General features: G+C 37.9%; 1 protein-coding gene across 1 annotated transcript; it reads right to left on the reverse strand.

Moving 5' to 3' along the window:
• Positions 1-338: 338 nt before the first annotated feature.
• On the reverse strand, positions 339-8838 carry LOC106093847 (uncharacterized). Its single transcript, XM_059369016.1, has 3 exons — positions 8797-8838; positions 651-818; positions 339-587 (listed from the first exon to the last, which is right to left on the reverse strand). The coding sequence occupies exons 2-3, from the start codon at positions 738-740 to the stop codon at positions 339-341; spliced, it is 339 nt and encodes a 112-aa protein (XP_059224999.1). The 5' UTR covers positions 741-818; positions 8797-8838.
• Between the last annotated feature and the right edge of the window lie 3313 nt (positions 8839-12151).

The following is a 12151-nucleotide window of genomic DNA, read 5'->3' on the forward strand; positions in this document are numbered from 1 at the left end:
AATTCAACAGTGACTTACATTTATTAGCCCACTGAATATCCGTATCAAATTTGGGTGCATAAGTTATCCAATTTTCACCGGATTGTGGCGAAAGTGGGTTTACATATATACCCGAGGTGGTGGGTATCCAAAGTTCGGCCCGGCCGAACTTAACGCCTTTTTACTTGTTTTCATTCCATTGATAACACATATACAAAATATATATATTCCCAAATTTTTTCCGTTTAATAATTTTTTAAAACATCAAATAATTAGAGTTATGTATATCCACCACCAGCATGCATTAGCATCATATAGAACAAATAATGTCATATTGTACTCGTACTATATTCAAATATTTATTTTTTATCCAAGCTCAAGATCGTGAATTGAAATAAATATTTGAATATTTCAAAATAGGTCGCATACAAATAGACTCTTTGAAGTACGCGTAGCATATTCAGTTGTAAACTGTTAATTGAACACTCGTTTGAAAGCCTCGATATGGCATTAAAAAATCGAAAACGCAATTGATAGGTATTGGGTGGAAATGGTAGGAGTTGCATCATATCCGTGGTCAAACTTAAATCCTTGACAATCACATCATGCTAAATGAGGGAAAAAGGAAAAAGTGAAAACTGCATGTTTTAACGAAACTCAAACCCGCTTACATTCACTGGGCAGGTATGATTCATATTAGTATAAGGCGAAAATGCATCAAAAATGAGTTTCCAAAACATCCAGTGCTTGGGGTTTTTCATAAACTGACAAAAATCTAAGGTGTCATTGTATAGTAGAGGTCTAAAGCCATTTCCTTTGTGAAGAAGTTGAGCATGTAACTGGAAAACATGAAAAAAAAAATCAAATATTTGTCAGTTTTGATGGTTAGTTCAACATATTTCTAAGTTTTAAGGTAATTTTTTTCCCTTAGTTGTTGTTGTTGTTTTATACCACACCTTTATATCATGTATGGGATTAACGAAAAACTTTATATGTATGTTTAAGCTGACATTATGTCGAGCTACAGCTTTCAATCTGCACTTCTCGAACTTGACTACAGATTTATTGAAACTCTCACACTCCAAGTTGGTAAATTTGACAAATAATCCTTCGCCAATAGTGGCAAATCCCCAAAGGACTATAAATACCGGGAGCACAAAATTTGGACCTACTCTCATGTTGTATTATTTTGCTTAAAATGTTTTATGTATATAGCATAAAATCTTGTATTGATAGATAATCGGACTTTAATTGAGCTCAAGCGTACGCCCAAGCAAATTAATTTCAATTTATTATGATGGCGATTGTAATGGATTTTAAATGTGATCAATGATAGCGAAATGTTTACATAAATAATATATTTTTAATGTAGAGAGTTGCAAAAGTTTTCGCTTTTTTTACACCTACCACTATAGGGAGCGGGGGGGTTATATAATTTATTCTGTTGCCAACACCTCAAAATATTGATCTGAAATCCTAAAAAGTATATAAACAGTGGCACAGATATGTCTACATACCTTTTCATAAAGAACAGTTATTTAAACTGGCTGTAAAGTAGTTAGAATAATAGTTTATCTTAACAATTTTGACTAATTATAACTCTGGGAACCATGTTAAATAATTTTAACAACAATACAAAAGTTTTTTTTTTGTAAAACGTATTTTTTTATGGCGTATGTAGACTTTTCTGTGCCACTGTATATTCTTGATCTTCATGCTGTAAATTGAATTTTTTGATGGCGTATGTAGACTTTTCTGTGCCACTGTATATTCTTGATCTTCATGCTGACATTCTGAGTCGATCAAGTCATGTCCGCCCGTCAGTCGAAATCACTATAGCGTTCGTACGAATGAAGATATCCGCTTAAAATATTGCACCGAAACTTTTTGTTCATGTAGATCGAAGCGTTTTGCAAAATTTTGGCAATATGGATCAACAAATGCGCTTGCTGTGACTCTAGAAGTTAAAATCGGCCGACATATATATATGAGGGCTATATCTAAATCTAAACCGATTTCCATGAAATTCAACAGCAATATTGAAAGTCAAGAGAGAATTCCTCCTGACGAATTTCGAGAGAATCGGTTAAGAAATGAACATTTTATTGCATTATTACTGAAAATCGGACGAACATATATATGGGAGCTATATCTAAATCTGAACCGATTTCGACCAAACTTTATGGATATTGTGGGAAACGTTGAGGAAAACGTTGTACAAAATTTTGGGAAGATTGGTCCATAAATGCGCTTGCAGTGGCTCTAGGAGTGAAAATCGGGCGATATATATATATGAGAGCCATATCTAAATCCAAACCGATTTTTATGAAATTCTCCAATAATATCGAGAATCAAGAGAAAATCCTTCCTGCCAAATTTCGAGAGAATCGATTAACAGATGACCATTTTATTGCTGTATTACTGCAAATCAGACGAACATATATATGGGAGCTATATCCAAATCTGAACCGATTTTTATGAAATTCACCAGTAACATCGATAATCATAAGGAAATTCTTGCTGCCCAATTTCGAGAAAATCAGTTAAAAAAATTACCATTTCATTGCTGTATTACTGCAAATCGGATGAACATATATATGGAAGCTATATTCAAATCTGAACCGATTTCTATGAAATTTACATGAAATATCGAGAGTTATAAGGAAGTCCTTCCTGCCAAATTTCAAGAGAATCAGTTAAAAAATGACCATTTCATTGCTGTATTACTGCAAATCGGACGAACATATATATGGAAGCTATATCCAAATCTGCACCGATTTCTACAAAATTCACCAAAAATATCGAGAGTCATAAGTAAATCCTTCTTGCCAAATTTCGAGAGAATCGGTTAAAAAATGACCATTTTATTGCTTTATTACTGCAAATCGGATGAACATATATATGGAAGCTATATCCAAATCTGCACCGATTTCTACAAAATTCACCAATAATATCGAGAGTCATAAGAAAATCCTTCTTGCCAAATTTCGAGAGAATCGGTTCACAAATGACCATTTTATTGTTGTATTACTGCAAATCGGACGAACATATATATGGGAGCTATATCCAAATCTGAACCGATTTTTATAAAATTCACCAGTAACATCAAGAATCATAAGGAAATCCTTGCTGCCAAATTTCGAGAAAATCGGTTAACAAATGACCATTTTATTGCTGTAATTCTGCAAATCGGACGAACACATATATGGGAGCTATATCCAAATCTAAACCGATTTTTATGAAATTCACCAGTAACATCGAGAGTCATATGAAACTCCTTCCTGTCGAATTTCGAGAGAATCGGTTAACAAATTACAATTTTAGTGCTGTATTACTGCAAATCGGACGAACATATATATGGGAGCTATATTTAAATCTGAACCGATTTTCATGAAATTCACCAGTAATGTCGTAAAAAAAACCTTCCTGCCAAATTTCGAGAGAATCGGTTAACAAATGAACATTTTATTGCAATATTACTGCAAATCGGACGAACATATATATGGGATGGGATATCCCAATCTGAACCAATTTTTTCCAATTTTAAAAGGCTTCGTCTCTAAGGCGAAAAACATGCCTGTACCAAATTTTAAGACGATCGGATGAAAACTGCGACCTGTACTTTGTACAAAAACTGACATGGACCGACGGACAGACAGACAGACAGACGGACAGACAGGTAGACAGACAGACTGACAGAGGGACATAGCTAAATCGAATCAGTAAGTGATTCTGTGTCGATCGGTATACTTATCAATGGATCAATCTCCTTCCTTTTGGGTGTTACTAAAAAATTCACTAAGCTATAATACAATGTGCCACAGTAGTGGTGTAGGGTATACAAAATTCTCTTATAAACATGTGCCATACCATGGAAAAGAGTGGTGATAGCGACAATAATAATATTTTTCTTACATATCAAAATAATTGGATAATTCAAGTTTGAATGTATGGTAATAGATGGTTGCATCACCATTCAATGACTGAACACTCTTAGAATCACTTTTTCAAATAAAAACAAGTAAGAGCTTGCTAAGTTCGGACGGACCGAATCTTATATACCCCTTCATGTTTATATAGGAGCAGTATCAATCTATTGATCGATTCGGACCCTATTAGACACGTATGTTGAAGGTCATAAGAGAAACCGTTGTAAAAAATTTCTGCCAAATCGGATGAGAATTGCGCCCTCTAGAGGCTCAAGAAGTCAAGATCCCAGATCGGTTTATATGTCAGCTATATCAGGTTATGTACCGATTTGCGCTATACTTAACACAGTTATTGGAAGTCATAACAAAAGACCTCATGCAAAATTTCAGCCAAATCGTATGAAAATTTCGCGCTCTATTGTCTCAAGAAGTCAAGATCCAAGATTGGTTTCTATGACAGTTATACCAGATTATGAACCGATTTGAATCATACTAAACAAAACTGTTAAAAACTGTTTGGCCGGACCGAATCTTATATCCCTCCATGTTTATATAGGAGCAGTATCAATCTATTGATCGATTCAGACCCTATTAGACACGTATGTTGAAGGTCATAAGAGAAACCGTTGTAAAAAATTTCAGCCAAATCGGATGAGAATTGCGCCCTCTAGAGGCTCAAAGAGTCAAGACCCAAGATCGGGTAATATGGCAGCTATATCAAAACACGGACCGATTTGAACCATACTTAGCGCAGTTGTTGGAAGTGATACCAAAACACCACTTGCAAAATTTCAGTCAAATCGGACCAGAATTGCGCTCTCTAGAGGTTCAAGAAATCAAGACCCAAGAACGGTTTATATGGCAGCTATATCAAAACATGGACTGATTTGGCCCATTTACAATCCCAATATTTGTGCAAAATTTCAAGCGCCTAGCTTTACTCCTTCGAAAGTTAGCGTTCTTTCGAAAAACGGACGGACGGACGGACCTGGCTAGATCGTCTTAAAATGGCATGACGATCAAGAATTTATATACTATGGGGTGTTAGACGCACATTTCGAGGTGTTAAAAACGGATTGACGAAGTTAGTATACCCCACATCCTATGGTGTAGGGTATAAAAAACAACCTAACTCTAAAAATTCTTTGTTGGATTTCTTCGTCAGCAAAATAAAAACCTTTTTAAAAAGTTAAGGCAAAATGTGGTGTGCTATATGTGCACACACGTAAGTCAAAATATGATATCATAGAATGTTCTCTAACCGAGGCCATAGTTCACTAATTAGTGAGTAGGTTGGAGCATGTAATCTTTTTGGGGCTCAGCGGACTGATGATAAAGCTCTGGTCAGCTTCGAAATTGCGACCTCCTGCCCTAGCCTGTCTAATGTATTTGTAGCACACCACATTTTGCCTTCACTTTTTAAAAAAGGTTTTATTTGGCTTTGTATAGCAGCAATGCCATAGTTGATTGGTTTCAGCTGGAGAAGAATATCCTACAATAAAATGAAACAACCAAAATAAAAAGTATCTCAGAAGCAGATCTAACAAGTGCGAGCCTGGTTAGCTTGGCAGGGGCGAATCTTATATAACCACCGCGATGAATCGCATTTGGCAAGTTTTTGCCTGGTATCTTTTTATGAAAACTAAGGATAATGGATATGAGTTCCTAAGCTATTGAAGTTTTATCTGGTTAAGGACAGATATTTGGTTTTGCTGTTAGAGACCAAAGTTGAGGTCATTGCACAACCAAATCGATTAAGAATTGCTCCTTGTAGAGGCTCAAAAAGTAAAATCGACAGATCGCTTAATATGGGAGCTATATCAGGTTATGAAACGATTCAGACCATATTTGGCACGTATATTGAAGGAAATCGGAGATGTTGTTGTGCAAAATTTCAGCCAGCTCAAATAAGAACTGAGGGCGAGGAGCTCAAGAAGTGGAGTTTGTATGGCAGCTATATCAGGTTATGAACCGATTCTGGCCATACATAGCACGTACGATGAAGTTAATGGGGGAAATAATTGTGCGAAATTTCGGAAAAAAGCCGGATCGGATAAAAATTGCGCCCTCTAGAGGGCCAAGAAGTATATTACAAAGACCGGTTAATATGGGGGCTTTTTCTGAATTTGAACCGATTCGGACCATACTTGGCTTATCTGTTGAATGTCATAGAACAAACGTAAAAATACAAAATTTCAGGCAAATCGAATAAGAAATACGCCCTCTAGAGGCTCAGGAAGTATAAACCGGAGATCGGTTTATATGGGAGCTTTATCAGGTTATAGACCGAGTGAATTTCGAACAGCTGATACTCGATTATGCACTCGTTCACGTATGCGGTGATTAGGCTTCTGGATTTTGCCAATTTAAACCCAATCAGAATCGTTGCTTGATTTCCAACATCCTCAAGTCACCGAGTTTTGCTCAAGTGTCTCACAAAGTCTGCCAAAATCCTTTGGGCGAAGAAAATATAAATTTTTAGTAATTTTAACAAATTCTGAATTGGTTGTGACGAAATTTACCAGATGCTTGTGTTATCAAAGGGTCCATGTTCCACGCAGTGTCGATTACACATTGCCTGGGCCGTTTTTTGGTAAAAAAGTACTGTACCACTATTCCTGATAGAACTCATTGGAACTACAATATCCCCGGTAATAGAAGATACATAGACTTTTATACGGATGGTTCCAAACTAGACGACCAGGTGGGCTTTGAGGTGTACTCTGAAGAACTAGAAGTGGTTATATCGAGCGGATATACTTGCAATTGAAAAAGTTGTGAACTGGCTAAGGGCTGCCATTTACGTATTCCTGAATTCAAAAGTCTGTCCTGGACTGTCGCAGATCTCTCAAGGAGTTGGCTGAACAGCTCCAAATTTACCTGTTTTGTGTGCCGGGCCACAGAGATATGACAGGGAATTGTAAAGCGGACACGCTTGTGAATTTAGGAACTACCCTTCACATTCCAGGGATACTGGAATCTGTGGGTGTGCCTCTAGTGACTTGCAAGCTAAGTTTTCAGTATCAGACCCGAAGGGCAATAAATGATGGAGAGGGGGCTGTGAGCATTCCAAAATTATGTGGCCTAATCTAGACTTGAAGAGGTCTACCGCTTTGCTTTCACTGGCTAGAACAGGCTTCTCACTCATTGTGTCCCTCACGACAGAGCACTGTCTAATCGGAAAACATGCTGACAGACTGAAGGTTGCCAGTAACGACTATTGCAAAAGCTGTGAGGATGTCGAGGAAGAATATACTATAGGACAACTGCTGTGTGTGAGTGTCCCGTACTGGTTGGCAGTTGGAAAGAGTTCTACATTAAGTTTTTTATATAATTTTTTGATATCTGTAGGGGGGCGGACCCTCCCCCTTGCCCCAAAAGTACTACCCAAAAATTAAAGTGGACCGATCGGGACAATATGGGATTCACATGAAAGGTATTCAAGAGTAGAGTACGAATTTCATAATAAAAGTTGGTTCCACGTACCTGGGAGGCCGCACCAACCCCGAAACCCCTTAAAATAGGTTTATTTGACAATCATGACAATATGGGACTCAAATGAAAGGTATTCGGGAGTAGATTACGAATATGGTCAGGAATTAGGAATAGGCTTTATAATTTATTGATAACGGAAGGGGGCGGACCCTCCACCGTTACCCCAAAAACACCATCCAAAATCTAAAGTGGACCGATAAGGACAATATGGATGGGTATTGTATGAAAAGTATGCAGGAGTAGATAACGAATCTGGCATACAAATTCATATCGAAGTATAGGGGGTCACCCCACCCCCACGAAAACGCCCAAAATGGGAACATTAGCCAATCACGGATATATGGGACTCGGTTTGTTTGTTCCGTGTATAGACTGAAAAACGGTAGAACCGATTTTCTCGAAATTTCCTCTTATTGTGTAGGTTGGCCTGAAAGGAAACATAGGCTATATAATTTTTCGGTATCGGAAGGGGGACGGACCCTCCCCCTTATGCAAAAAACACAACCCAAAATCAAAAGTGGACCGATCGAGACAATATGGGTATCAAATGAAAGGTATTGGAGAGTAGAATACGAATATGGTATTAAAATTTGAGTTAAAGTACCCATCGGGCTGCCCCAACCCCAAAACTCCCTCAAACAGACATATTGGACGTTCATTTCATGAAAGGTATTCGGGAGTAGATTTCGAATCTGGCATACAAAATCAGATCAAAGTGTAGGGGGTCACGGCAACCCTCAAAAACGCCATTAGACCCATTATGACAATATGATACTTGGCTGAAGCGATTTTCTTAAAATTTTCATAGATTGTGTACGTTTGTCTGTTAGGAAACATAGGCTATACAATTTTTAAATATCGGGGGGAGGCGGACCCTCCCCCTAACCTCAAAAATGTCACCCATATCCGAAAGTGGTCCGATGGGCACAATAAGGGTATCAAATGAAAGGTGTTGGAGACCAGAAAACGAATATGGTATTAAAATTTGGCTCCAAGTACCCAGCGGGCCCGGTTCGGCTAGTACTTAGTTTAAAAAAAACACTTCAAAATTACCAATACATTAACATTTACTAATCGCAAACATTATATAACCAAAATATATATTAAGACATTAAATTTAGGACAACAGTTACCGATACTAAAGAAACCTCCAGAGAATACTCAAACAATAAGCAAACAATCATTCAATATATTGTTATATATGCACGAATTTCAAGTCCTCTACTTTCAGAATTGTAAAATCGAAGACGTATCTGATAGGTATTAGGTGGAAAGGGTATTAAATGGATTGCATCCGTTGTTAAGATCAGATCCTTAATAATGACATCATGCTACACCCAGTGAAAAGTTATAGAAATTACCATAAATAATAAATAATGTTCGCTTTGCTTACGTTCAAGGGGCAGGTGTGATTGAGATTTGTGGCAGGAAATACAGCATCCCAAATAACATCCAACGCTTGGGATTTTTCATAAATTGACAAAAATTCAGGGTGTTGTTGTACAAATAGGGCCTATATCCATTGCCTCGATGAAGTAGTTGGGCGTTCAGCTGAGACCAGGACAAAAAATAGCTCTGCGCATTAGGTAATAGACCGTTGAATTCATAGCCTACCTTTATTTCATTGACAGGATAGGTATCGAACTTTACATGCACATTTAAGCTGACATTATGTCGACCTAAAGCTTTCAATGTACATTTTTCGAAATCGGTATAAGTCTTATCGAAAGATTCACTTTCTAAATTGGTGAATTTGATAAATAACCCCTCGCTGATTATGGTCAAACTCCATAGTATTGCGAGTGCAAATTCTGATGCTAATTTCATGGTGGTTTTTTTGAAAATGAGAATAAAACTGAAGATTGATTTTAAATTATTATTGTATTTTAATTGAAGACTTTCACAAAAAACAGAGAAAATGTATTTGCTATTATTTTATTATACCCACCACCGAAGGATGGGGGTATATTCATTTTGTCATTCCGTTTGCAACACATCGAAATATCCATTTCCGACCCTATAAAGTATATATATTCTTGATCAGCGTGAAAATCTAAGACGATCTAGACATGTCCGTCCGTCTGTCCGTCTGTCTGTTGAAATCACGCTACAGTCTTCAAAAATAGAGATATTGAGCTGAAACTTTGCACAGATTATTTTTTTGTCCATAAGCAGGTTAAGTTCGAAGATGGGCTACATCGGACTATATCTTGATATAGCCCCCATATAGACCGATCCGCCGATGTAGGGTCTTAGGCCCATAAAAGCCACATTTATTATCCGATTTTGCTGAAATTTGGGACAGTGAGTTACGTTAGGCCCCTCGACATCCTTCGTCAATTTGGCCCAGATCGGTCCAGATTTGGATATAGCTGCCATATAGACCGATCCTCTGATTTAGGGTCTCAGGCCCAAAAAAGCCACATTAAGTATCCGATTTTGATGAAATTTGTGACAGGGAGTTGTGTTAGGCTCTTCGACATCCTTCGTCAATTTGGCCCAGATCGGTGCAGATTTGGATATAGCTGCCATATAGACCGATCCTCCGATTTAGGGTCTTTGGCCCATAGAAGCCACATTTATTATCCGATTTTACTGAAATTTGAGACAGTGAGTTGTCTTAGGCCCTTTTACATCCTTCGTCAATTTGGCCCAGATCGGTTCAGATTTGGATATAGCTGCCATATAGACCGATCCTCCGATTTAGGGTCTTAGGCCCATAGTAGCCACATTTATTATCCGATTTTACTGAAATTTGAGACAGTGAGTTGTCTTAGGCCCTTCTACATCCTTCGTCAATTTGGCCCAGATCGGTTCAGATTTGGATATAGCTGCCATATAGACCGATCCTCCTATTTAGGGTCTTAGGCCCATAAAAGCCACATTAATGATCCGATTTAACTGAAATTTGGGACAGTGAGTTGCGAAAAGCCCTTCGACATCCTTCGTCAATTTGGTCCAGATCGGTCCAGATTCGGTATGAAAGGTGGTTTACATATATACCCGAGGTGGTGGGTATCCAAAGTTCGGCCCGGCCGAACTTAACGCCTTTTTACTTGTTTTTTTAATTGCTTAGCCATATGATTCGATATTGTTTTGCTCAAGAATCGGGCTTTATCATAAATTGTATTCTAAACAATAAATTGAAAATGTTCATTTTAATATGCGCTCATTATTCAGCTGTAAAGGGTTCTCCAATAGGGACTTGACAAACTATGAATTTCGAACTGCCAGTTAATTTGCTCAGTAAACTCAACATTTTCATCATGTCAAAGTAAACGAAAGAACAAAGTCTGAAAATCATAAAAATCCCATGGCAGCGTAACGGATTGACCCGATGATGTCTTTCATCGGCAACTGCAGTACAATACAATACTACAACAACAACGTCAACCACACAAAAATTTACAATCGAAATTAGGAGTCAGTGATCATACACAACACAAAGCCACCGTAGCGCAGAGGTTAGCATGTCCGCCTATGACGCTGAAAGCCTGGGTTCGAATCCTGGCGAGACCATCAGAAGCAAGTAAAAGCGTGCTAAGTTCGGCCGGGCCGAATCTTATGTACCCTCCACCATGGATCGCATTTGTCGAGTTCTTTTCCCGGCATCTCTTCTTAGGCAAAAAAAGAATAAAAGAAAAGATTTGCTTTGCTTTAAGAGCAATATGAAGCTATGGTCCGATTCGGACCACAATTAAATTATATGTTGGAGTCCTGTGTAAAATGTCAGCCAATTTGAATAAGAATTGCGTCCTTTAGCGGCTCAAGAAGTAAAATATAGAGATTGATTTATATGGGAGCTGTATCAGGCAATAGACCAATTCAGACCATAATAAACACGTGTGTTGATGGTCATGAGAGGATCCGTCGAACAAAATTTCAGGCAAATCGGATAATAATTGCGACCTCTAGAGGCTCAAGAAGTCATGATCCCAGATCGGTTATGAACCGATTTGAATCTTATTTGGCACAGTTGTTAGAAATCATTACAAAATACTTCGAACAAAATTTCGTTCCAATCGGATTAGAATTGCGCCCTCTAGAGGCTCAGGAAGTCAAGATCCCAGATCGGTTATGAACCGATTTGAACCTTATTTGGCACAGTTGTTAGATATCATAACAAAATACTTCGAACAAAATTTCATTCCAATCGGATTAAAATTGCGCCCTCAAGACGCTCAAGAAGTCAAGACCCCATATCGGTTTATATGGCAGCTATATTAGGTTATGGACCGATTTGAACCATACTTGGCTCAGTTATTGGATATCATAACGAAACACGTTTGCGCAAAATTTCATTCCAATCGGATTAGAATTGCGCCCTATAGAGGCTCAAGAAGTCAAGACCCAAGATCGGTTTATATGACAGCTATATAAGCTTATGGTCCGATTTGAACTATACTTGGCACAGTTATTGGATATCATAACAAAACACGTCGTGCAAAATTTCATTCAAATCGGATAAGAATTACGCCCTCTAGAGGCTCTAGAAGTCAAGACCCAAGATCGGTTTATATGACAGGTATATCAGGTTATGGACCGATTTCAACCATACTCAGCACAGTTGTTGGAAGTCATAATAAAACACCTCATGCAAAATTTCAACCAAATCGGATAAGAATTGCGCCCTCTAGCGGCTCCAGAATTCAAGATCCCAGTTCGGTTTATATGGCAGCTATATCAAAACGTGGTCCGATATAGCCCATTTACAATCCCAACTGACATACACTAAAAAGAAGTGTTTG

This window comes from Stomoxys calcitrans, chromosome 1, assembly GCF_963082655.1.
Source record: "Stomoxys calcitrans chromosome 1, idStoCalc2.1, whole genome shotgun sequence".
Classification (NCBI taxonomy): Eukaryota; Metazoa; Arthropoda; class Insecta; order Diptera; family Muscidae; genus Stomoxys; species Stomoxys calcitrans.